Here is a 27,857-nt window from a genome sequence, read left to right as displayed (position 1 = left end):
CATATTGTAAGAACCTCTGGAGTCTAAAACATTGTTTATTTTGGGTTACTCCAGAACACCATTCTTGAAATGCTCATATACCGATGGATCACAGTATTCTGCACTAGGAGAACAGGACAGATTAACTGTACAGTTATTTATTGCAATAACTCCTCCCTTCTACCCACTATACCCTACCACCCCCCTCCTGCCCCATACATACTGCCAAGCACCATTGTTTAAACAAAAAAAGGGCAGATAAGCAGTTTGATTATGCTCTGAAAGAAGGACATGGGCCACTCCACCCATATAAACTATTTTAGCACTAGGTAGACTGACAGGCCATGTAACACCCGCCCCAGACTGGGCCCTGTCCTTTCAAGTCCCAAGAAAGATCCAGATCACTACACCTTGGAGGCTTCCTAAATAAAATCAGACTAGGATACATCGCAATTTGAACTGATGACAATGGTTACTGAACAGCAGAAGTGTTGCAGTCAACCAAAGGTTGTTTTAATTTGCCCAGAATACTACCGATCCTGGATTATAAATTAGCAAAAACTGCAAGGCAGATGCCTCCCTCAAACACCTGGAACAACACAGGCATTCAGAGCACAATTCAAACTGGCTGTTGGTCTATGAGGTCAAGCTGTGAGGGGAGACCAAGGAAACAGTTGACAAGATTTATCGAAAAAGATCACACAGTAAAAGACCACCTGCAGCTTTCTAACACCTGAAGGAAATGAATGCTGAAGAGCTCATCTGCTTTTTGTCAGCTGCACCAATTGGTCAAACAGTAAAGACTACTTCCCTACACAACTTACAATTGATCTGCCTCAGCTTTCCTACCACTTGCTGATCAACACCTGTTGAACAAGCTATTTCACTCTTTTAAATGCAGCCCTCATGAAGTCATTACAGCACACTCACACAGCCAAGGCTTTTTGCATTTGATCTCACTTGTGTAAGCAGAACTGAGCCACTTTAACCATGTAAGAGTTAATTATCCAAGTTTACAAGCTCCTTGCTCTTTCCTAACCCAAGCCTCCTGAGAATATCAAGTTGCAGCAGTCACAGCCCAGCACTTTCAGCAGCCCCCAAGTGCTGCTCCAGCTGTTCAGACTTGTGCATCAGCACAGCAGCAGTATCAGCATTATCTGCTGCTGAGACTGTGGTGCTTGGGAGGGGGTGCTGCTGTAAATAGCCTGTCCTGACACCCCAAGTCATCTGTGTTACCTGAAAGGAGCTGAGGAGCCAGTATAATGCATCTCAATATTCCATTCTACCCTCCCCCCCCCAAAAAAAAGAAGGGCTAACAGCCATTTATTTATTAATTTTAGTGCACTTATTTTGTCATTCAGTTGGAAAACTGCAAAGCTCATCCTTCTTCCAAGATCTCTACCTTACAAACTACAAATGTAAAGGCCTTGCCTGCACCGTAGCCCTCTGCCACAGGCACATCTGAAACAGTACAAGCAAAGCCTGGAATAAGCCTGGACCACATCACTGCAGGAGGCTATTTGGGTTGTCCAAGCTTGATTTTTCCCTTTGTAAAGCCGTAACCACAGAACTCACCACCTTCTTATCCTTCATATATATAAAAATGGTTTCCAGGACTTTCTCCATCACCTTCCCAGTACCGAGATAAGGCCAATTAGTCTGTAGTTTCCTAGGTCCTCCTTAAAACATAAGAGCTCTACTCACACTTTCAGTCTCTGGAAACCTCTTTCAGGCACCAGGAAGATTCAGAAATAATCAAGTGGCCATGTAACATCAGCCAGCTCTCTCAGCACTCATGTATGCAAGCCATCAGGCCCCAGGGACTTACATCTAGTTTCAACGCTCCCTAATCTGACCCTCCTCCTTGGGGGTGTGCATATGCATGTCTTCCTTGTTTGAAGCTCCCTCCTGTCTTAGTGGCCTAGGATTCATGATGGCCAGTTTTACTCATAAACAGTGAGACACTGGAAAAAAAAAGGAAAAAAGTTTTAGTATTCAGAGGACATTTGCCTGAACTCATTGCATACAAAGGATAATATTTATTTTGCCAGTCTGTTTTTGCTTCATGCCATTACTGTAATGTGCCTCTTCATACTAATCTTTCACTTAGGATCTGGTATCACAGTATGATAAACAGAATTTTTCAAAATTTTGAGATGGTTTATTGCCATTTGGAATATGTTTTATTGTTCAAAAACTGCACCAAGATAAAATCCATCTTGTACATTCTTTGTCATCTATAACTTTAACATCAATGTAACATTCAGGCAAGTCATGCATGAAAAAAATCTCTCTTCCAATGACATCAAAAAACTACTGAAAGGCACCTTGTGTCCTTCAGATCTTGGAATCCAAAAAAGCTTTTGCCTGAACAAGGATTACATACATCTAGAACTCAAACAGCAGGAAAAAAATCCATTTAGAACTTCTTGATAAGTAGTATCAGACTTTGTTTCTTTCCTTCATTCAGTGCTATGCTTTTGCTTTTCCATATCTTCATTAAATTATGTGCGACTTAAATTGTGTTACTGATGTCTCTACTGAGACAAGGCATGCAGTAAAGGAAGATGGAAAGCTGGTCGCTTCCAGGCTGCCTGTCTACTCATTTGTTCTTGTAGATTAGCAAGCCATTGCTTAAGTTTAAAAAAAGAGAATAGGAATGAATGCACCTAAGTTAAATGGCTTTTAAGAATATGTTTACATAAAACAATACCACCTACAGTTCTGCTGTACTGACCTCTGATCGTATTAATTTGAAAACAAGTTGACAAACCATCATGGGCCATCTATTTTTGCAGACTTAGAGTTGGTTTTAAATATTGCTGGTTATTTACATAACTAACTCTTTATTAGAAGGGTAGTTAAAGACCTGTAAGGCAACAAAACATTAAATGCAATGTTTCCCTCCCATTGCTGTGTAGTACTTTTTTTTTTTTTAAAAGGCAAGCTAAAAAATTAGAAGGATCCTTGATGGGGTCATTCACAACAGGTGTTTTGGTTTTATCCCCATTGTAATTGTCACAGCAACTGTAGATGGCACATCTTCCTTGGTTGTGATTCGGGATGAACATATTCCCTGGCGTATTTCAAGTTAGGTATTTAGTTCTTTTTCTCCATCCTGCCAAGAGAAGAACATGCTTTATAATAGTGAATACTGGACTTCATTCCTTGAGTTCTACTGTGCATCCAGGACTTTGCTCACAACTGAAGGACACATGGCCAGTTATTTATGCAAGGGCAGGTCCACGTATAGTTTTGTCAAGTCTTTGAGTTTACAGTTCAGGAGGCTTCATCCTCTTATTGCTCTGCATAGATTTCTTAGAGCAGAAGAGAAAAGCCACAACCTTGACTCATACAGATTGCCTAGGGGCAGTGGTTGCATTACTAGCTAGAAACTGCAGGTGTGAGACTTGCAGTATGAACCCGTTACACAGTATCAGATCTATCCCATATAGATAAGACCAGTCAGCTTAGTTTGTTCTTGATTTGTCTTTCAGACATACAAACCCTTGTTTCATGGAAGCCTCCATCTCAGGAATTACTGAGCTGGACACATGTAGATTAATCAAAATACACAAGCAAAATCAAAAATAGCCAGCAGCTGCTAAAATACATCCATGACCATAAGGATTCGGCCTTTTCTGTGTGGACCTCTCCAAAGCTCCACAGGAGGTAAAAGGCAACAAGCCACATTTCAACTTATCTCAACATTGTTCTTCACTACTTTTTGCAAACCTATTAAGAAGTCCAGAAGCCACCACAGTTACATGTCACTGAAAGAACACCGAGAGCCAATGGTTTATGGCTTCCCATTTTTAATGTTGAACTTGCCTGTATTTGATCAGTCGTCCTCCTTGAATAAGTTGTGCAACTTCATTAGTCAAGTGGCATGCAAAGAGAAGCCAGTTCCTTGGCTGCACTTTGTAGGCAAATCTCATGAAAGTCAAGGAGTAACAACACAGTGCTGCAAAGTAACAGATACCAGTGATTATTTTAAAATACCCGCATTTTTTGGAGAAATCATTTTCACATCAGCAGAAAGCTTCTTATTGGCATTTGAATTTTCCATTTGTTTTATAAACTTGTCCACTTTAAGTATCCAATGCAGAAAAATGTACAACAGCACTCATTTTGCTATACAAATTGTTGGGTTGCAGCCTTCCACAAAACAAGCTTGCTTTTCCTCAGAGTGTCCCATGAGGGAACTGAAACCTTTTTAGGTTATTACCTGAATTATCTCAACCAGAAAATAAAAGGAGTCTTGTTAATCCTAATGAGACATGGCAAAAATTATCCTGACAATTTCTAGGACAGTGTTTTTAAGATAATTTTAATATAGTTCTACTGGAAAAGTTCTAAAAATGGACTTGAAGAGAAGCAAGTCTCCCCTCCCCCAAGATACAATGAACAATCAGAAGCATAAAGCTTTGTTACCAGCTTTCCAAGAAGGCAAGAAACAGCTTTAATCTACCTTCCTACCAGAAGTGGCCTTTAAAGCTATATTGCAAGATACTTAGTATCTATAACTGTTTCGATCACCAGTTCAGAAGCAGTTAGTAATACATTGCTTCTTGAAGTATGGAATCTGTGTTCTGCAGTCAGCTTACTGACAAGAAGTTCCCAGTACTTACCAAATGTCATTCGGCCACTGATGATTTCTGGAGATTTCTTCATGTCATTAATAGCAGCAACAGGAAGTCCCCAGTTGGCTACTGGCCCCCAAAAGTGCTATAAAGGAGGGAAAAAGGAAAATTAAGTTGGACAAAACCACAAACATCCAGCAGCATACACACAGCTTTCCTTAGCCACACAAATCTTTGGACAATGGGGTTCAGGGTAAGATTCCAAGTTAAGACATACAGATTTGAACTCCTGTTTTAACAGAATTTAGTCTTCATGAAGGAGGCAGGAGGAACCCACTCCCAATCTTCTTGCAAACTTGAGAAAAGCTACTCTACAACTGCTGAAATGCAGTTCCATGTAATTCTCCTCAGATATTAATAAGCAGTCTCATTGGTTTAGCCTTACAGCAATCTCAGTTTCACAGCTCATGTCTGTGCAGAACATTAGCATTCATCTCTCAAGTTGGAGTCTTCAAAAACATAATAACACGAGAAATAGCTTGAAAAACAAGAACTCTTTTCATGTTATGCTGAGAATCAAGAAATACTCAGCATGTGCCTTCAACTGTTTACACTGCCTCTTCCAAAGAGCGAGACCATTAAATTAAGCTAAATTCCAGCTTCATCTGCAACTACTGAACCAACTTGGTGACAACCTAAAGGACAGTGACTAGCTTTAAGATAAGAACAATTAAGTGCAGGTATGTTCATGTGGAGACAAAGAATCAAGTCAGAAGTCAGTTGAAAAACTGACAAGAGATCAAGTTGTACTGGCTAAATGACTCCAAACTGAGAAAGATGGTGTCAATTTAACTTCTACTCTTTTTAGGAATAACGAGATTTTCACAGACTTCTTTCTGCAGAAGATGCACATAGTACTCCCATGAGTTTCTTTTCCCATAGGAAACTAACAATGTTCAAAACTGACTTGGGCTAGATATAACAGAGATGAACCTTGCAATAAAAAGCTTTGCAGATACACACTACGTCCATTTTTTTTGTCTCTCCCTATTGGTAATACCACAGATATTTCAATGATTTGGAATTACCAGGGGGCAGTTCAAGTCTCTTGCAGCTTGAATTCCAAGACACCTTTTTGTCAGGCTGAATTATAGCTTCTAACATCATAATAGGACTCTGATTAAAAGTCATACTCACTTCCTGCAAATTTGGATAATACCAGCAACTAAGTATATAGAAGATGGAGGTAATGCCGCACAGTTTTGATAGTTTAACCTTAGTGCAATATGCAAACTCAGTATAGTACTTCTCCAAGTGTTCACAGGTTGCACATTGGCACAAATTCAGACTTAAGAGAAATTATGGAGTGCAATTTTTTTTAAACTATATTTCTACTGATAGGAAAGGTGACACCTGCAACAGCTAAAGCCTCTTGAAGCCATTGTAGAGCACACAGCATAACAGGGAATAATTACATGGTTACACAGTATTTATACTTTACAGGTATGTTTAGATAGTGTAAAGAAGTATACCTATAATACAAAATATTTGTTGCTACAGAATGAGAACATTCACAGAAAGTCAACAGCATGCAGAACATTTTTTTAGATGCTTTAATGCAACTATTTAAATAGTTTAACTGACAGTAAGAAGGCCAGCAACAGACATACAATCACATAACCATTGTCTGCTCAGTAAGATAATCTAGGACAACTTGTGTTTGAATCACCATGCTAAAGCAGACTGCAGAAAGGTTACTGGCGAGGCAGCACACACTTCTGAACTCTTTATTGAGATGTCAGGAGTAATTTACATGATTTCAGTTCCAGAAAGCAAGTCTTTATGGTTTAACCCTGACATTTTTGGAATGTATAAAACAATTACAGCTTTGACAGTTTTAATGGTGACTTCTATTTTGGAAGTTCAGTAAAAGTGTCAAGTTGGCCATTAGAGCACAGACAAATAGCGCACACTATGCTATGGACTGCCTCAAGCTCCAGTAACACAAACTAAAGAGCCAGCAGTTCTGACTTCTGGTGCTGTAACAGTAACACTCCTCTGCTAACCAGGAAAGTAGATGCAAAGCCTTTCCCTGGAGACAGTTATCCAGCTGTAAGTGCCTGCAGGCAGGCAGCCCTTTGAAGTTCTCATACACAAGAATTAAACCACCCTTACACTGTTTGTCTTTGGCTTGCAGCAATGAGCAAGCCTTCCATAAAATTGTGATTATTGCTATTAAGAGTCAACCATAACAGTATGATTCACAGCCTAACAGGCCTGAAATATCAACTCCCAGTTTCAGGAGCAAACCAAACTCTACCTACGGAGTTTTTCTTTAACTGTTACCATTTACTGTCTTGAGTAAAGCTAGTTAAAATAAAATCAAGCAAGGTAATTCAATTAGGGTACCGCTGTATTACCAGTATTGTTGCTATATGAAAGGGTTGCTCTGGACTGATTTGATCTCCTTTGGAAAGGATATGTAAAACATCTGATTTTCTAGTGATTACTTTAGGAGACAGCCTAAAGGAGCTAATGGTTGGTCACATTAACAAAAGACTTGCAAGTAAGTATCACTAGTACATCATTCCTGGAGGTCAGCAGTATACTTTTCAGACATAGGCAGGTTTACTACAGTGCCGGGAGGAAACAGAATTACAAGTTACTGGAGCCAGGCAGAAAGTGAAAACACAAGTCCCCTCCCCTTCCTTACCGTGCTGTTCAAGTGGGCCATCGGTGTTTGTCAAACAGCACATGGAAGACAAAAAGAAATATTAGTTTCCTTCATAACCCACACAGAAAGAAGTTTACCACAAATAAAGAGAAGACAGTATATTTCTCTAGCATTAACCTACATTAATGTAACTGTACTAAAAGTGCATTTCCTTCAAGAACTGTTACTTTGACAAGTGTTTGCTGTTCAAGCATCTTTTTCCTAGTGAGACAAACCTCATTATGATCTGTGGAAGACTTTCCTGCCCTGTAGACCTCAAAGCATCCAAGATCCCACCCTAAGCTAGTTTCAAAAGAGGACAAAGCTGAATAACAACAGTTGCTCTGTGAAGGTTTTTGAAGACGCTGCTTTGAATTCTTTGTATACCTACATTTAAGTAGATCAAACAAAACACTGCCAGACATCTTGCTGTCACTAAGTTCAAGCCAACTGCAACTGGATTAAGTGATTACAAGACATTTTCAGAGATCTAACATGCTATTTAAATGAACTCCATAATTGGTGTGTAAGTGATCATATAATTACTAGATAATTTAATAACTTAGTAATCTATGCATAAATCCCAGACTACAGTTAAGATTGCTTGCTACTACATCTTTCAAAATGCTTCCAAACTTTTAAGCATCCTCTTCCTACTATCCTGATAGGGTTCAGCTGCAAATTATGACTTTACAGAAACAGGCTATTAATAGAAATCCCGCTGCTGACCAGTTACTGCTCGTGTCCTTCTGCAGAAATAGCAGAACACTTGCTAATAGGCACTTCCATCACACTGGCTTCAGTATTCACTTACCAAATGACCACAGTAAGTGAACAGTCAGGTCTACTCCAGGAGTCGAGCTGGCTGTGCACTTCAGTGCATCTTTGTTACAAGCAGAGTCTGATTCAAGAGGTTTTGTGGTTTGTCCTTGACTAGCCTAACCGCTTGTTCTTTTGTTTTTGTATTAACTGATCTTCAACAATAATTAATTGAGGTTTTCAGAGGACAAGTGCACATTTCACCTTTTTCATAAAACCTCTACCAGACAGGTTCAAGTGTAGCTCTTAGCACAGGGCTTTTGTGCCAACAGAAGGCACCCTCTATTTTTCAAGGGGAAGTTGTTTTCATGTAAATAGGAGCCTAAAATAGAACCACACAGCCAGCTGCTAGCAGGGTGGCCAACTCTGGCTAAGGTGTTGCAACAGTCCCCATGCTCATATGAAACCACAACAGTTACTGTAGTCCCCGAGCAGGGCAGATCAAGGTTACTGCACTCTTCAGAAGCAGACATCCACCCCCAAAGCTCTGCAGGTAATACACTGCATTTGTTGAAGCTGTATCTGAAACAAGGACACCAAGGCACAGGCATCTGTTCCTGCCGAGATGCCATTCCAAACTAGTAGTTTCCAAGAATCACATTCAATCCCCTCACAAAGGGAACATTTTGTCCACAGTTCCAGGAACATCACTACTGCGTCTGTTGGATTTACTCACTCAGCAACTACACTTCCTGTGCAAGCATCCAGACATCACGGGAGGAACCAACAGCTGGTCAATACTTGATATTGATACTACAGGTCATACGAAAAGATGTATTTTCCCCAAATTTGTACACATCTTTATGTTGTCACATTAATAGGCCAGAGACCATTCTGCAGACAATGTCACCCACCAGGCAGAAAGGGTATTACTCCTCTGAAAAACTTGCAGATTTGTTCAGTTCTCAGAGCACACTCCATGCCCTTCAATTCCTAGCACTAACCTGTAGAGGGTATTTATTTGTTTAGATACTGTGTCCTTATGCTTAAAAGTTTACTAGAGAGAAGAATTGAAGATCAGCTAATTCAAGTTATACTATTAATGTTAATCGAAATAGAGTTTAGGAGTTAAGTTGTCTAAGAATTTCTTCTTACAAAACCATAAGGGCTCTTGCTTCACAAGGAATGAACTATCTCTATTTCAAAGCCACCTACGTTCAGTCACTCTGTTTACATTACTGCTGAGTTATCAGGAAGACATTTCAGAAGTGCCCCAAAAGATGTAGCCTCCATGCTTGCTTTTCTTTTACTAAAAAACTTTGGGATTCCTTGTTGCTAATGCCATGAGAAAATCCCACATAGTGGCCTTAATGTCCTTTTACACCAGAGATGGAAGAAAGCTGTTTTACTCAATTTTTTTCAGAGGACATCATCTATAAACCATTAGGATAGGAAACAGAGGACTCAGTCACCTACTATTAGTGGCTTAAATTATACAGCTTTAGTGATAGCTGACCTTTTTAGGATCTTTAGAAAAATGCAACCTCAAGTTCATAGTATAGAGCTATCAGGCCTTCATATGCTAATCAGCTAGTCTGAAGTTAACATTACCACTGCATTTTACAAGCAGCACGAGAAGCTATACCTACAGCTTACGTTCTTACCACGTTTACTTTAAAGTATGAAGGCAGTTAGGCATACTATAGTTAGATGATTTACAGCCATTCAACTCCCTATTAAACACCACTTCAGAGAACTCAGAATTGAAACTGGCAGAGCACTTAATAACTAACAACAGCTTTAAAAGCAATTTATCTTGTTTCCTTGTGCACAATCCAGAAGGCAGCTGATGACATAACACAGTGCTGGTGCCAGCTGTAACCACCTGAGAAAAGAAGCATGCCTTCATTACACTGCCTTTCAGGATTTCTAGTGACAAAGCTGAAACCAAAGCTGCTCATGCTGATAGGTGTCTGTAAGATTTGACTGCCCCAAGCGTGACATCAGGCACTGCCACACTGAACTCCACTGCTTTGGGTAACTGCAGTTATTCTATCTAGGGTCAAGCAGTTGAACACAGCACAGGTGTTGCAAGCAGCATCTCCAGTCATCTTTTCCCACGAGTGAGTTACACATTTCAAAGCCTTGCGTGACTGTAGTGACTAGATACTGTTTCCTAGAACAGATACCATAGCCTTGCAGCTTTGAGTAAACCCTTGCTCTGGCAGAGACAAGAAGAGAATTTTCTTTGGGATAGAAAGAGTCCTGCAGGCTGGCAAAGCAAGGGCTTTCAGGAAGGAATGCAAAGAGACACAGCTCCTAAATATACACAGCTCCTAAATATACACACTGCGTTTCTGTTACAGCACAGACTACAGCCCTTTGTTGACAGCTATCTAAATTTTAACCTCAGCAAAGGGCACAATCAAGAACTCACACAGGCTGCAGTGGATGGCACAACTGACCTGGGCCCTTCACGACATCCTGAGTAACCGAAGTACAAATTAAGCAGGTGTCTTTGTGCATCAGGCAGATGTACAAAACAAGAACTCTGAGTTTGTTTTTTATTTTTTTTTTCTTCAATACAGCCTTTGTTTATTTTAGGACTAGAGCAAAATACAGCTCATTTTTTCCACTGCCTTTAAGTCTCCGGTAACGAAAGAGATACCTCCAGCTGTTAACCTTGGTGGTATCAGGAAGCAGCCACCTCTGCCAGCATTTGTTTGTTCCTTTAACTAGGGCGCAGGCTGCTGTTTCACCACGACCCCAGGTGAGTTCCGGACCCCCTGGCTACCCGCTGACGCTGCCGGCTGCGCCTACGAAGCTGACCCAGGCCCGCAGAGCCCTCGGCAGGCAGGCAGGGCGCAGCCCGCTCTGACCTTCACCTCCCCTCAGGGCTGTCCCTCCCCTCTCCCCTGCCGGCCACCCCCGGCGTTATCTACCTCTCCCCACTGCCGGCAACCGCCCGCCCGCACCTCATCAGGTAGTCGCGGAAGTCCTTGCTGCGCAGGTACTCCACGGCCTTGCGGCCCAGCGCCCCCGCCATGGCGGCACCGCCGGCCGGCAGCGCCCGCACCCGCCGCTCCCAGCGCCCGCCCCCGCCGCCCGCTTTATAGGCTCCCCGCCCTCCGATCTCGCTCCTCATTGGCTGGAGGGTTGAGTCCCCGCCCCCCTCCTGAGGCGAGGCCCCGCCCCCTCGCCGCCGGCCGCTGTGGCGGTTGGGCTGGGGGCGTGAGGCGGAGGTGGGGCGGGGGCCGCCATGGCGGTGCCCGCGCTGTGTGAGGGGCGGCTTCCCCCCGTGCCGGGGCAGGACACAGCGCCACAAGCACTTTCCATTTCCCACCCGAGCGGAGGCCGCTTGTTTAGAGTGGCAGATAAACTCTAACCCCGCTAATAGCGTCTCCATAAAGCTCAGGGCGGTCAAACAAATGCCTGCGCGCGAGCGGCTCCGTTTATCTTTGCTCCCTGCGCTGGAGATAGTGAAATGGGCGTTTATCTGCTCCCACTGCTGCCCGGAGATTTGCAGCCTGGGTTTTACAGCCTGGAGCTGCAGTGAGTGCAGCCTGGGCCATGCCTGTGCTCTGCGGGAAGCCCTGGTGACCACTGCTCCATCCCCTTCTGCTCTTCCTGGCAGCATCTTGGGGAAATACAAAAAAAAAAAATAAAAGGAGTTCTTCCCCATTCTGCCCTTCCTTACTTGCTTGGAGGGCAGCAAATTTGAGGAAAGGCAGGGTCTGTGCACGTCCTCTCCTTTTTACATATCCTTAATGCATGCTATGACACCACACAGTCACTGCTGTGTGGGAAGACAAGCTTTAATCCTCCTGATACACAGCGTTACACAACGCCAAGACGTAGCCCAACATATTCCCATGGCCTATTTAGGCTCCTCAGTTAGAAACAAGTGTAATTCAGAAAGAGGACTCAAGGAATCATTTGTTTGAGTTGATTTGACTTGGGCTGACACAGGAAGGGGCTGTGGAAATTAGTCCAGTGTGTGCAAACAGACTGTCACATGCGGGGATTCTTCATATCCTACAAAGCCTCTTTCAGTCAATAGCTTCTGAGCTACAACTTTAACTGAAACAAAGCCTAATTCTTCTTTACTGAGAATACATGCACTTTTTTCTTGACTGTGTGTATAAAGAAGAAAAAAATCTTCCATCTGCTTTGGAAGACTCTTTAGAGTTTCTCCCAAGAATACACAAGTTTTATCAGCCTTTTCTCACAGGCTTTTTAGTCTTGTATCATTTTTCTTACCCCATCTAGACTCTTACCTACATCTTTACATCTTTCTTAAAACAGTCCCAACATGATTCATAACATTTCAATCAAACTCTTCCAAGCAGTGCAGAGTCCTTCTCTATTTTTGAGTGTTTTCAATTCTGTGTGTTTTCACTTTGTTTTCAAAATAGTTAATGAAAAAATCATTAACTAGATATGGGCCCAGAATAAACCAGTCCCAAGTGACAGGCCATACCAGTTAAACAACAAAAGCAGCTACCAACGATTTGAAGTATGCTTTTGTTGCAGTTCTGTATGTGCTTATAGTGGTTTTATTTACATATATATATATATATATATATATATATGTATATATATATATATATGTAAATAAATATGTATATATATATATGTTTCTTGTGTCATATAGGATGGTGTTAAATGTCATTATCAAAGCTAGACCATTTGACTTGCAATTTACTGGATCGTTGTTGACCCTCTCTCTTCAGACACATGCTGTTCTCTAGCACTCCTGGACTGTCCCATCCTCTCCATGAGCTGGGCAGTGATCACTGATGATCTCAAGTCGCTTCTGCTAGGGCCTGGTGGCTCTCGGAGCAAATTTCATCAGGTCCTGTTATACATTTTTGTCTAAAATATATTTCAACCATTTTTTTCCTCCTTGTCTGGACAATCATTTTATCAAACTTTCACTCTTCATTTAGATCTACTTTGAGTTACTATTGTCATGTTTTCACCTTTACTGTTTATGGGCTCTTTCTGCATTATTCAAAGGCTCTGCAATTTTCTTCATCTTACTTTATTTTTAATGCTTTTATCAAACTTCATTACTCATATTTTATGCCCTTTGATAGCTGAAAAGGATTTCATGCCTTACCTTTTCTGTTCCATTTTTCTGCAGGCTTGGCACCATTTTTTTATTTTCATCTATTCATATGTCCTTTTTTCCTACCTATTGTATGTTCCCTTTAGATTTTAAGGTCACGATGTTCTTGTGAATAAGCCAAGCCACTTACTTCTGAGGGTGGTTCCTATGTATCTTCCAATCAGAATAGTAATTGTAGCTTTTTGTTTTGTTTTGTTTTGTTTTCAGACAGATAGGTCCCCTGCAATTTTTATCCCTTAGATTATCCTCACAGAAGCCCTACCTGCCATTTCCTGACATTTCTTCCTGGAATTCCCATTGCTTTCATTTGTTTCTCTTCAGCCTTGTACTTCTGACCTCTCCAAGAAGACCTCTCTGGAGTTTATTAGGCTGTTCAGTTATTCTTGTTTTCCCTCAGCCTTTGGCCAGGTCACTACTTTTTAACTCCCTTGTTGACTTTTGTTACTGGCCATCTTTACTTTAAGCTCTTCCTCACTAGATTTGCACAGTGGTGTCCTTGAATTCCCTTCCTTGTTTTTAGCAGGTAGATGCTACTTTGTACAGCAGTTCTACACAGGACATTCTCCAGAAAAGAGGAAATCAGAGGCTTTTTACAGATACTGCTTGTGCAGTTCATCATTTTCTTCCTGCCAGCACACATCTGCCCTCTCCTGAACTGCTGCCTGCAGCTGGTGGGATGGGGAAGAACAACCTGGGCTCCTTCAGCTTTGCACGTGCAAATCTGAGGTGCTAGAACACCTTAGCACTCACATTTTTGCACACAGGAACACATATAATGTAGTCAGGGCTGGGTAACCCTCAGTCATTTTTCAGATTTTTGCTCTGGGAGGAGTTGAGATGTTGGCTGATGGCTCTGCTTTGCAAATGGCCAATGGTGTCTCCTTCAGAAGAGTGTTTCTTTAGCTAGCTGCTGTGTAAGGGAGCCTACCATTTTTCCTCCTTTTAGGGCAGCTCTTTCTTCCTGTTGGCATGCCTTTGCAGGCACGTGCATGGTGGCATGACCTTGGCAAAGAGAAAGGAATGTAATACCTGTCTGGCATTAAAAAACAGCAAAGAAAGTTGCATTATGGACATTGCAGAACTGAAGATGGTGAACTAATGTTATTTGGTAGTTATGCTTCTGGCATAACACATGAAATCAGCCCTAAAGGAAGTATCTGTTATAACTGTTATAAAACAGCCACAGGGAAAAGTGGTGGTGCTTTTTCCCAGCTGTGAAAAGAATTGCACATAATTTGCGATTTGAACCCATAATTTGGAGTGTTGCATGACAGACAAGGCAACCAGGAAACCAGGACAAGTACCTAAGCAAGCTGTTCAAGAAATTGTGGTTTCAAGACTGAGGTAGGTATTCTTTCCCTGGTGCTGTAGCTCCTAAGGTGCAGAAAAATACAAAGAAAAGATGAATTGCTATCCCAGTCTTCTTAGATACAGTCAAGAAATATGTGTTCACTAAGGTGGACACAAATCAGTACTGAGCTCTCAGTAGGATCTGGAATAGGATCAAGCGTCAAAATAAAAATGTTATATTTGCAGTTGGGGACCTGCAGGAAGACAATGACATAATATCTGTAAAATCACAACAAAAAGACCCTCCATTATAAATGGCCACAGGAACACTGTGATGTAGGAGTTATAATGGTCCAGGTCAAGAAGTGAAGAGCAAAATAGATGCAAAGTAGATATGGAAAAGAGGTTGGATTGCTGGGAAATAAATTTTGGCAGATCAGCAAGTAAAGTGATGAACTAATTTAACTGAACAGCAAAGAAACAGCTGGGCAGCAGGAGCTGAAATAAGTGGTACTACTTATAACAAGGAAAAAAGAATGTATTTTGTCAGTGTGGAACACAAGCATTACTGGTAATCACTGCAATTATCATTACCTTTCCCTGCAGAAAGACCCATCTGTCAGTTATGGTCAGGCAGGTCCAAACACTTGAAACTTATTAACACAGCAATTCCTAGCCTTCTGAACTACATTCACAGAAATTGAGCCAACTGGTCCTGCCACAGTCTATAGTGCATGAGCATAGCAAACAGAGTCCTGTGCTGTGAAAACCCCATCCAAGAACCTACCCTGGTGGGGAGGGAAAAAAAACAACCCCAAATGAAAAAAACAAAACCACAATGCCTTCCCCTAGTTAAGCTTATGATATAACTCTTGTTTTGGGTAAGTTTTCTCCTGTCAACTTTTTCCCTAAAGGCCAAGTGGTTGTAGACAAAGGATTCACCACACACAGGTAGCGCTTGGCATGGGTGGAGCAGGCGGAAAGCATCAGGGCTTTGGGACAGCTGGAGGATATGTCTTCTCTGTGATGAGGCTGCTCTGAGTCCTAAATTAGTCACACGTGATAAAACAGCCAGCTTGGATTATTTAAGCAAACTTCATGCTGAAGTATGTGTAGTGGTGATGGCTGTATTCATCTGAGCTTTCACTGTCATGAAGACTGAGCTGATATAAAATGCTTTGATGCTTTCTGGACAAAAGATTATCTCTACACTTCAGTTATTCAACAGTGCTTCAAATAAGATCATTTTAGATTCTCTTTTTAAATACAAATGTGTATTGCTAAAGCTTTTTTAGAGTAAGTCAAGTTTTACAATATAGGGAAAGAAAAATTAACAGCTTTATTTTCAGGTTGCTTATGCTTCCAATTGATAATGTAGCTACAGGTATTGGGCTCCAAAGGTATAGTGATTGTTGTTTAAAAATGAACGCTTGTAACAGTATTTCTTTTTTACTTGGGTAATTTACTTATTTTTTCTTAGGTAAAGAAATAATTTTTGGCTACTATGATAATAAATGGTTTGGTTTTGTTTTTAATGTCCACATGAGAAGAATGACTGAACTGCTGGTGTCCTCCAAGCAGTTGTTGATGATTATCTTGTGTTTGGGGAGGAAGGCATGAAGCCTGCTTGTTCATCAGGTGCACTCTGTACCTTATATTGCTACATTGGGTCAGTTGGGGTAAGAGAGCCGCTTCTTGTAATACTGCATTGCAAAAATCTCCTCCTTCACTCAGTTGGGGAAACCTTATTTTACAGTTAAATGACATGTAATCACCTCATCACTATAATCATCCTCTCCAAAGGAGCAGAGCAGGAGGACTGGCAGTGCTCACCTGGCAGGCTGCACCTCCCTGCAGGGGCTGAGCTGGGCTGCAGAGCAGAAGCTGCTGGTTATTCCAGCTGGATAAAGGGGAGAGACAAAGTTTTCTGAGGAAAAAGCACTGTTGACATAGCATGAACAGCTCAAGTAAGGTTGTGAGGGAGGTTTCAGCTGACACATATTTCATCTTGTGTTTTAATTTTTATGTTTGTTTGGGTTAATAATATTAAAACCGTGGAATATTGGGCTGTGTATTCTGCAGGTGCTTTGCAGAAGGGGCAAAGCCTTGCAGAGTGTCTGCTGAAACACATATTTCATGTAGAGAACTAGTCACAGGTTTCTCCCAAGTTTTGCATGACCATCCTGAAGTGTTTTATCCAATACAAATGCCTCAGGGTTGCAAGGAGGAGACTGAAACTGGGGTCCTGACTGATGGTAGAGACTGAGGGGATCAAAGTTCATCTGCACTGTTAATTAGTGACAGTCGTTTTAGTTGTATAATCCTCTCCTCAGAAATCATGGGTCACTGTGGAGCTGAACAAATATAAAGCTAGATGATGATTTTTAAAAATACAGGCTCCCAGTCTGCTTTGCTACTAATAAATTCATGTCCAGCATTTAACTACGCTGCTTCACTGGACCTTGGCTTCCCCCAGTTGAGGCCAGGGGCTGCCAGGAGTGGGGATGAGTCCTGGTGGAAAAGTACAGTTCTGGGCTTCTTGCCACTGTCAGAATAACTAAAGCACAACTCCCCAGAATTGTGCTGCTGGAAAACCTTGAACACAAATAGTGATAGGCTTGATTTAGTAAAACAAGCAGATTAGCACTTTTGAGCCGGAAAGGTGAGATTACACCTGGGCACTCTTTGGGCTTACTACCGTATCCTCAGCAGTGTTAAATCTGCTTCAGTGGGAGTCATTTTTTGGCTTGGTGGGCTGAGATTTCTGTGATTTACTGGTGAAAGGTGAGAGCAAGGCAGTATCTGGGATGCTGCTGACTTACGAGAGGAAGCCAAAGGTTGTCTCTGATTGAATTGGTGATGCTCACCCAGATAGGGACCCTGACATCACCTTTGGCCTATTTCTTTAACAGGCTAAAAGGGGGGATTTCAGTAGACTACAGTGAATAAACAAACTGTAGGCATACAAGATGAGTAACTTGAAGGTAAACATACCAAAGTCCTTTCCAAAGCTGCTGGGATCAAAGTGAAATAAACAATACGTCCTGGTGGACTTCTACAGGGTCATTTGGGACTCAACAGGGAGTCATTTGGGTTTATATAGGGAGTCACTAGGGTTTATACAACATCCAGCAGAAAAAAAGGTAGTGATATAGGTGGGCATACTTTTAAGAAAATAAAGACACACAATCCAAAATGTGCACGTGCAGAAGTGAGATGGGTGGCTGTAGATAACCTAAGTCTGTGGTGTGAGTCGTCTTATCAGAAAACTTTGAAACATTGTGTCCCACTCAAGTCAGAGGACCACTTGTATATGGATATTGATCTTTCCAATAAACATAAATACTAAGTGGCAGTGCTACAGTTTCAGTTCTCTCAACGACTTAAATATATATGTATTTATTTATCACACTGAGAGCCTTACAAAGTAAATGCAAGAGCTGATATCCAAAAGCTGTGCAATACCTAGCTACTGGTCCTTGGTGTGTGGAGAGGAGCGCAGGCTGTCTTGCGTGCCCAGCTTTGCCACGTGGGTGAGCAGGGAAGAATGAGCCATGCCAGAAGCAAAACCTTTCACTCAGAGCAGGAAGCCCCACAAAACCCAACCAACAGGAAATTTGGAGCAGAGGAATGCCCTTATTGTGACAGCACCCTGTGACTTTGCTGCAGCTTTCTGCTCAGGGTGTCCTTGAAGGTTGTCCAGAGGTCGGAGCAGTTCATACTTTTCTGTGAAAGCTCAGGAGGAGGCGGCGTGAACACTGACTGCATCATGTGGCAACCCTGTGACTCCAGTGCTTGCCAAGGGTGCTGCAGATCAGCAAAGGGAACCCCGTCAGCTCCTTCCTCAGGCTGGTGTTGGTTAAACCTGCACATCCCGCCTCCTGGGAAGCTGAAGCTTCCAGCTCTGCAGGCTGTTTGGGCTAAAAATGGGGACTGTCAACCCATGGCAGGGCACCCTGGCAGGGTCAAAACACATCTCTGCTATGTCACGCTTCAGGGACGCTGCTCCAGCAGTGTTTGACACAAAGGTGGAACAGCTCTCACTAGGTGTGAGCTTTATCTCACATCTCATGGATGCGCAGAATCTTCATGTAGCCTGTCAGTTCACGAGCCATCACTTGGCTCCAGGAAGTGGGAATTTAAGAACTGAAGGTTTTGTGGTCTGCTTTTCACTCTTTAAAACAGAGTAATTCTAATTGGAGAGCTTCTTCAAGATCTGTCATCATCTCTTTGTACTGGAAGGTTTCATTCATGCCTGGCATATATTTATTTAAGGCCCTCTTGTGGTTCACAGGAATTAGTGCACTACAAGTACTATTACTACTTATTTTGCTTTTAGGCTGGTAAGTCTTTTGCTTTTGGGGGGAAACACCATTGACCAGCTCTTGTTACAGGTTTTATCCATATGGTATAGGTGGTGTGAAGCATTGTTAATTCCCTGACAGAGTTTTTGCCCTCCTTATTAGTCTCCAAACCCCACAGCAGTGACCACAGTCCTGGTGCAGATGGCAGCAGGCTGGTGGCTGAAATGAGACCTGAGCTCCACATGACAAAAGATCAGCAATGCCAAAAGCGTGTAACAGCTAACAGGTCAGTCTTATTGCTTCTCTGAAGAAGTGAGACATGGATTGCTTCAGTTTGCTGTGCTTATGGCCCTAATGTAACAGCCACTGATCCTAGAAGTGAAACTGTTTCATGCCAACAGGTGACATACATTCAGGCCTCTAGGGAAAGTCTCACATGCATTAATGCAATAATGTTCTTCTTTCAGCAGCAAGGTGACTAGCGTTAGAGCTCAAGCCTGCTAGCTGCCGTGGGGCAGGCACGAGGTTTTATGGCCAGGTCTATTTTTACTGGTGAGGGCAGAACCTGAAGGACAGGAAGAATCAATTAGGCAGCAGCAGGCCAAGCCTGCCCAACCAGCAGCCTCGCCACAGACTGACTCACCAGCCTTTTATAGACTAATTTCCTCAACTAAGAGCGAGCTCAGGCCAGCTTTGCTTGTTTAGAAAACAGGGAGAGCACCACGAGTAGCTCTCCAGTCCAGAGATCCCCTTCTTCCACATTGCATCCAGAAAATGGGCGCATGCCATCTTCATCAGACAGTGCACAACAACATGATCCGTGGTTAATCCCAATAGATGGGCATAGGCTAAAATCCTTGTCTTCAGTTCTGCTCCATAGCTTTTAGCACAAAACCTGTGCTTCTCACGATCTTCAGACATGAACTGTTAATACCTGCTATTTGCTACGCTGCAGTGCCTGGGGCCCTCAGCCAGCAGTTGTGCTGCCCTTAAATGAGACACCCTTAAAAGAGAAGATATATAAGAGGAAATGGATGAATGGTGACTAAAAGGCAGGATTCCAAGAGGAGTTACTTGCTTTTTTTTTTTTTTTTTCTGTTACAAAATGCATTCATCTCTATCCAGAAGAAAAGTTATGGTCACTTACCAATAGCTGCAGTGATCTGAGACGTTTGCTAAAGCAGATTTCCTGAAAGGTCTGTGTCCTTTATCAGATAGGGGAGCATATTCTGGCCAGCCCTCCTCTTTTGGGAGTAGCGTCAGTGCCAGCATGTGCTACACCACAGAACAGGGAAAGCCTCCAGATGTGTAATCTGTGTGTTTTCTGGGGTGAGGGGGAAAGACTTACGTCTGCCTGCCCAGGGCCTTGCACACCACAGGGCTTCTTCATCATATCTTCTGCAGAGCCACGTGTGTCAAACAGTGTCTGAGCTGGGGTTACCCTGACCATGGTCATATTAAAGGAGGAATTAGAGGAGGTGGGGGAGAGTTGCTTGCTTTTTTTTTTTTTTTTTTTTTTTTTTTCCCTTGGTCTTCTCGTTTGGGTGTTCTTGTACATGATTGGGGTTCTTCTTTTGTTAACTTTTGGGCCTATAAAGACAAATGTGCATCAGTCATTGCCCCGCCTCCCTGGAAAGGCTATGACGGTGACAAGATGGACCTCTGGGAGAAAAGCTTGGTAAGAGAAAGGATGAATAATTTGTGGCAGGCACTGGGGCACAGAGGAAGAGGGCAGCAAGGGACATACAGGTGTCCTAGCAATGGAGGACCACAATGAATGAAGGAGCGGGAAGGGTTGCTTCTGCTAGGGACACAGAAAGGAAAGAAACGGCAGAAGTGGGAGGAGGACAGGAGCAGCTTGCAGGAGAACAGAGGCACAAGGCTACCTCTGGGCAGAGCAGAAAGCCTATGCCATGTATCTGAAGTCCAAGTTTGCTTGGTTACGCTTGCTTGGACCTGAATGTGGTAGTGGGGGACCAGAACCAAGCCCTCCAGGTAGGAGAGGCTGATTGTGCTTTTGTGGTCACTGATAAGGTCAGCAATCAGAAGAGGCTATGCAGGCAGCTTGCCAGCAGTTCTCAGAAGAACCGTGCCATAGAAGGGCTCTGAGGGGTAAGGGAAATTCACGTCAGGCAGCTTGTGTGAATGCTCTCGTTGGTCTGGCAGTGAAATCCCAAATTTGCCTGGTGGGTGAACAGTCTAGCTGATGAGGGGTTAAAGGCTTACTTGTTGCTTCCCAGATCAGAGGTCTGAGTGTATCTGCATGGAGGTACCAGCTCCAGGTGTAACTTGGAAAGGTAATGGTGTGCCTTTACTGTGACCAACACATAGCATTCAAACACAGCCAGCGCTTGTGAGCTGGAAAGGAGTCATGCAAAAACAAGCAGGACTTGTTTCTTTCTTTCTTCTTCTTTTTTTTTTTTTTAATTATTATTTTTTATTTCTTTATAAAGAAAGGAAAGGACGGGCATGCCAAGCCAGAACAGCAGAATACAGACAAAGGTGAGCACTGAGGCTTCCCCTCGGGGCCACCCACAGCCTGGTACAGCCCAGCTCCCCATCCTCCTGCCGGGATCCCAGCAGGCAGCCAGCCCTTTGGCACAGTCACAGCTCCTGGCAGTCAGCTCAGCTCGCACAGTTTCACAACACCGTCAGCCCACAGCACCGCGGGGCAGCAGCAGCTGAGGCCAGCAACAGTAGCAGCAGCAACACGGGACACAGTGCACAGAGAGAGGGGAGCAAAGAGCTTATTTGCAAACAGTTGTATGTAACAATATAGAAAGTCCAAAGGTCATCGTTCTGCTATAAAAATATTACACTTCATAAAACCATGTACTATAAAAAAAATCTATTCGGAAACGCTGGTAAACGTAATAAATATCTGTACACTGGCTGCCCTTTTCATACAGGAAACGTAAAAAGTGTGAGCCTCAGAAATCATTGTAAACATGAATATGGAGCCTGTAAACAAAGTGCTAGATCATGGTTCGTAATTTGACAGATTCATTTAATACTGCCCAAGTAAACCCCTTGCACACATCATCACCTAATGGCCAGGCTCCACCGCTGTGACACCAGGAGGACCCTGCTCTGAGCTGACCCTGGGTCGCATCAGAGCCGCGTACAGAATAAGGTACACATACAACAAGAATAAGGGAGGCAAGATTTAGCTACAAGGAACAAATCAGAAACAATCTTTTTGCAATTGGTTTTCATTTTCTCTGCTTCCAAATGCTTATGTCCAGACTCCCCCTTCAAAATTCCCCTTTATCCAAAAGGGGAATTTTCCCCCTTTGCCTTTCAGTCTATGATATCTGAAAATTATGACTGTCACATCCATTTATGAGACAGTGGAGCACAAACTAAATCTGCAACTGCTTATACTTAGCCAAGAATGGGTGGTTGTACACTTCAACACTGAACATCATGGTTAACACAACACAGGTGGATACAACACAACAAAACTCTGTACTTTAGGCTGCAAAACCTCTACATGTGCAAGCCAGCACTTACATGCATGATCAGATGCCTGGTTAGCTGTCTGACTCGCGTGTGTGGTCACCCACTTGCACATGGAGATGCTAGGCCGAGGCTCAAAAAACTCACAAACTGGTTTTGGCTAAAATTTGGCTGTAAGAACAAACATGACTTTATTTTCTCCATACCATTCTTATTCTCCACAGACTTCCACCCACCCTTCACCAAAACACTGAGGATTTTTGTTATGTACATAGCGAGAGCCTTACTTTTACCTTCATTTTCTGAGTAAAAATACTCAAAGTTTTGCTCTCAGACCCTGAGGGATGTGTGATTTTTACTTGTGCCTGTTATGGGCAGCCATGGAGGGGGCAGCCAAACCCCAACACCTTGGGGCAGCACAGAGCTGTAGGAGCAAGGTCGGCTGGCATGTAAGGGTACACACTTCTGTAGTATTTTGATGTGTACTTCAAAATGGAGAAAAGAAAATGGGTATGCACATTTTCCTTTATTATGAACTATATTAAAACACCTGATTGGCATTATTTTAAACCTTTTTATGTGAATCTAAAGGATCTTTGGCCCAGTTGCGCTGTGTGTCTGTCTGTCAGGATTCAGATGCGTGATCCTGGATCTCACTTGGCTCCTGTTTAAAGGAGAAGTCTGCAGATGTTCAGAGAGGGAATTTTGCTTTGAATTGTCTGCTTTGGCAATTTTGCTGCAAACATCTTAACATACAGCTTCAAAAAAAAAAAAAATTGTTTTGTTGTGGAAGCTAAGATACCTCCTTTTCTGCTTCAGTAATCCGTTTTACCTTCCATGTTTATCTGCCTTCCTCTTGTGAGGGATCTAGAGTGCCATCACGCTCCAGAAAATTGGTGATTTCCTCTGTAAAAATGGATTATTCATAGACAGATGCCAGGATTTTTACTATCTTCTTTATAAGCTCACCTGTGGCCAAAATACACAGTCAGCACTGTCTCCCCATGGCATGCCATCTGTAAGCCCACACCTCCCGATTACAGGCAGTTTATGTGAACTTGTGGTGAACTTCGAGGCCTCAGTTGGCCTTCTACCTCTGTGTGCACAGCCTGGCTTAGGTAACCCATTTCCCTACAAAAAATGGTGACAGCTGAGCCTAGCTCAGCATAAGGCAGAGGGAGGCGGGTGGCATCCGAGCTGCGACCCAGCAGTGTGCTGACAGCGCTGCCGTCAGAGAAGATGCTGCTGCCTTGCTGCTGTCCCCAGCCACTTGTTCAGACACATTTGCTTTGCCCCACTGTGACCTGGATAAGAGAGGTGGGAAAGCACAGAAAGCATCTAAGGTCAAGAGAGAGTAACTGGCTTTTTTTAGCCTCAGCACTGGCACACACTGGCTGCAGCTCAAGGGACGAGTGGCGTAAGAAAACCTTGTGGCACGCAAAAGTGCACACAGGAGTGGTTTAGGGGATGATCTGAGCCTGGCCATAAGTCATGTCAGACACGCAGCAACTGCCTTTACTGAGCTGTACCAGTGCCTGGTACGAGTTTTCAGTTCTTGTGCTGTGGCGCAGCACTACCCAGGCAAACAGATTTGTGTCTTTTCTGTGTGCCTTAAAGATTCACGTGTTAATTCCTAATAGAGTCTGATCTACCCTTTAGGCCAACAGAATTATTACTCATTTCAAATTCAGTCCAAAACTTGTTCAGCCATAAGTCTGGCTGAAAACAGCTCTGGTGCTGCACACAAGGCTAGGTGAAGCTCAGGGACACACGATCCGTGCTTTAGAGAAGCGCGACACACTCTGATCCTCCCAGCACCCTGTGCCTGGGTCAGCCCCATGCCCAGGGAGAGGGGGTGGGGAGCTGTTCATGCTGGTTTTCTTCAGAAGCAAATGAGAATTTATTGTCACATGTTTTTTTTTTTTTGTTTTTTTTTTGTTTTTTTTTTTTTTGTTTGTTTGTTTTCCCCTCCTTTTTTCTTTTTCTTTTTTTTTTTTTTCAGATGCAGGGATTGATTACAAAGTGTCTGTGGGGTTATTTGTGTTCTGATGAAAACGTCAGGCTTTATAAATTCTGTCTATCTAAACAGTCAGCTATTCAGCTGACTGTGACAGACACAGTGAGGATGCCTTGGACTGTCACTGCTTTATGCACTTTGATGGTTTGAAAATTGAACTGTACTATTAATAATAGCCTAAGGCACTAGGTCGCTTTGTGGACTAATAACCTGCAAGATGGTATTATCAAAGAGAAAAAAAAAATAATTCAAAGAGATTTTTAGACTTTCAGGAATTAAGCACAGCATTTAGTAAAGTTCCTTAAGATTAAATACATATATATATATATATATATAGAGAGAGAGAGAGAGAGAGGCTAAGCCTTTTTCACTTAAATTTTCTCCTAGAGAGAATAAATGCTTATTGCTGAGCTGTCGTGTAGCAAGGCGCCTGGAAAGGAGATGCTGGTATAAAGCAGGCAGAGCAGCAGTTAGGCCATGGTCATGCATCTTCCCCTGGATGCAGCTGGGCTGGGGGAAGTGGCAGCTGCTATCAGTCTAAAATAATGAATGCAAACCAGCAGGAGTGGCTGTGCCTTCAATTTGCTGACAGAGGCTCTCGTATTTCAGTCCAAGTGAGTTGCATCAGCCAGATCAACTATGAAAATGGAATAATTGGGTTCATTTTGACTGAAACAGATCAGAAAAACCATCACAAGAGTATCTCCAGTAGCAAGCCTGTGCGGTGGGTGATCTGCTGTGATATGCACAAGGATACACAGCTGGGGTGGAGGGGAGGTCCCACATGACAACTTTATCCATGTGCAGAGCTGCTTTCTAAGCCACGTGCCTGTCCACACCCAGAGCAACTACTACTGTTACCAGTGTCAGATTTTCAAGAACACCACAGACCCAACTCCTCTGAGCATCACTTCAAGCACTGACTACACTGATATCCTTCTAATTTGGACAAGCTGAGATGGCACGTTTTTGTGTATGTGCATGGACACAGACACGTGCATACATCTGGATGCACTGGCAACAAAATTTTGGTAATCAAAAACCATTATATGTAATTTATGGGCCTTTAAAGGAAAATAATCAATGATCATCAAATATACCAATCAGTACACATCCCAAACCTTGTATGATTAATAGGGATATAGATGGAGAGTTTGAAGAGCTAGACCAGGAACAGATTCAAACCATCAAGTTTCTGGAAGACCCGCATCCAGTAAGCTTGGCTTACAACAATATTCAGATTAAAAATAAAAATAAAAATGCTCAAAAACCTAAGACTGAATGTATATCAAGAGGTGATCAAACTGTTTCCTATGGCTGTGAAGAGAAAGCAAACTGAACCAATGAAAGATGACCAGGAAATCTCCAGGGGAGACAAAAACTGTACCTAATATTTACAGCACTCTTTCTGCCCACATACAATTACACATTAAAAAGACGTTTTGTTGAAATAGCACAAATCAACTGGGACACCAGAACATCCAGCCCTCCCTCCAGATTGCCCTTAGCATTCTTGTGCTCATCTTGCCTTCCTCTGGGACAGAAGTCACTCCCAGGGACCTGGCCAGAGCATTTTTGCACGAGCCAGGACATCCCCTACCTGCAGACTCACCTCTCAGTGTGCTGACAACAGAAGTACATGGGACTTAATTAGCTTCCAGAGAGAGAAAAAGTGTAAAGGCAGCAAAAAGCTGATACTGAGCACAGCTTAGCCAGAGTACCTTAGCCAGTTAAGGTATATTATTCTCTGCTGTTGTGTAGATAAACATAGACACACCTGCGCGTGTTCACACACTCCAATTCAAGCCAATTCATCCTCTCTGTGAAGTTTTACAGCATTGTTTATTCTAGAAAAGAGAAGGGCTTCAAGGAGAGCTGCTTTGCAGCATTCCTGTGTGCACAGCACATAAACCTGAACATTAAATATTGGTTTAAATTATTAAGAATAATTTTAAATTTAAAAATAGACTAATGCAAACAAACAAAATTCAGTCAACACTGGAACACAGATCGTTTTAGGGAGCAAATGCAACTCCTCGTTCCCTTGGACACCAATGCCATGGTCTGGAAATTCCAGTTTGGCACCACAATGTACAAACTACTCAGCAAGGAAAACTGCTATCTCTAGCATACGAAGCTCCATGTTCACATTTTTTTTTCCCCTTCACAACAGAAAAAAAAAGCCAACATAGCACATTAACTTCTCCCACAAAGCATCTGAGGTGACAAATTCACTTGGAAAACAAAAGTTAACAAATGCAGTAAAAAGAAGAATCCCGGTCAGCTCTTGACCACCATATGCCACAATGGATAAGAAAAACAATAAAAAAAAATAGCTCAGGGAATGAGAAAAAAAAAGGTCCATTTTGCTGAGATCCTTTCAACCATGTTTTCTTTCCATGAACCTGAAAAATCCAGGTATTAGGTACAGATTTTTTTTTTATATTTATATATAAATACACGTGTATATATTTATATAAATATAAAAGCACAGCATCCTCCTCTTTCTCCTCAGAATGTACTGTTATTAAAGCTTGTGACAGAGCTAGCTGGGCCCCTCAGAAGCAGACACTGCAGGAAGGGCAGGAAGCAGGGCATCGGAGGAGGCCTGGAGCAGGATCATCACTATGGGAGGGCAGCTGCACCACCCTGCCTGGCCCCTCTGCAGCCCAGGCACCCACAGAGCCTCTTCTGGACCACCCCCAGGTGGGGGACCATCCCCTTCCCTCAGAGGGAACCTCAGTCTGCCTCCAAAGCACCTGCACGCCATGTCCCTCGGGCAGCGCTCACCACCATGCTGCCGTGGGTGGCTTTGCCTGCTGGTCTCCTCCTTGCTAGCCAAGACCAGATACCTTTGTGTCCCCTGACCCACAGGCTCCTACTCCCAGTGTTTTACATGAATGCTCTCCCACAGTCTCATGAGACCCCATAATCTCCTCAGAGGACCAAGTTTCTCAGAGACTTTCTGCTCTTGGTGGGCCAGGCCTCCAAGTAAGTCAAGCTCACGGCACGCACTCCTCCTCAACCAGTGCTGACTTTCTTCCAGAGAGATCAGGGGCAAAGTGCAAAAGATTTCTTGAAATTGGATGGTATTTCCACCACTGGCAGCTCGCTCTCCTTCATGTCATATAACATTTATTTCAAGTAAGATATCACCCATGTGTTTCTGCAGCCTTCACTCTTCCTGGAGCGAGTGGAGATCAGTAGGTGTTTAGGGGTCACCAGCCGAGCCACTTCATCATGACGCCTGCTGGAACCTCTGAGAACATTCAAACCTGACTGCGTCTTCATTACAAAAAGTGCTTTTCTTGAGAAACAAAATGAAAACTATGTTCCCACGGAACATCTTAAAGACTCAAAAATAGTATTTCCTAGGGAGGGAAGGATGGAGCACGTCTACATTATTTGGCTTTATCTCAGTAAGGAAACAGAGCTACCAGCAAAGTTGGCACATCTTCGTGAAGTTGTTGAACTCAGGATCCTGGATGGAATGTAAAAGAAATGATGGAGCAAAGGCAAACTTTGCCTTACGCTGGGCTTCTGCTAGTTCTGGTGATTTCGTATGCAAGGTGTCCAAAAAAGTTCTAACCAAGTAAAGATGAATCTGTCGAATAATAAACTG

The 27,857-nt window shown here is 42.9% G+C and overlaps 1 protein-coding gene across 1 annotated transcript; it reads right to left on the bottom strand.

Annotated features, from left to right (window-relative positions):
- Nucleotides 1-1,998: 1,998 nt before the first annotated feature.
- On the bottom strand, nt 1,999-11,095 carry MPC1 (mitochondrial pyruvate carrier 1). The gene is made up of 4 exons (XM_084284874.1): nt 10,997-11,095; nt 4,611-4,707; nt 3,811-3,943; nt 1,999-3,097 (listed from the first exon to the last, which is right to left on the bottom strand). Exons 1-4 carry the CDS (start codon nt 11,078-11,080, stop codon nt 3,079-3,081), a joined length of 333 nt encoding a protein of 110 aa, XP_084141000.1. The 5' UTR covers nt 11,081-11,095; the 3' UTR covers nt 1,999-3,078.
- Nucleotides 11,096-27,857: the final 16,762 nt, after the last annotated feature.

The sequence above is a fragment of the Netta rufina genome (assembly GCF_964035555.1).
Source record: "Netta rufina genome assembly, chromosome: 3".
NCBI classification, from domain to species: Eukaryota; Metazoa; Chordata; class Aves; order Anseriformes; family Anatidae; genus Netta; species Netta rufina.
Note: the sequence above shows the minus strand (reverse complement) of the source record. Positions and strands in the feature narration are given on the sequence as shown.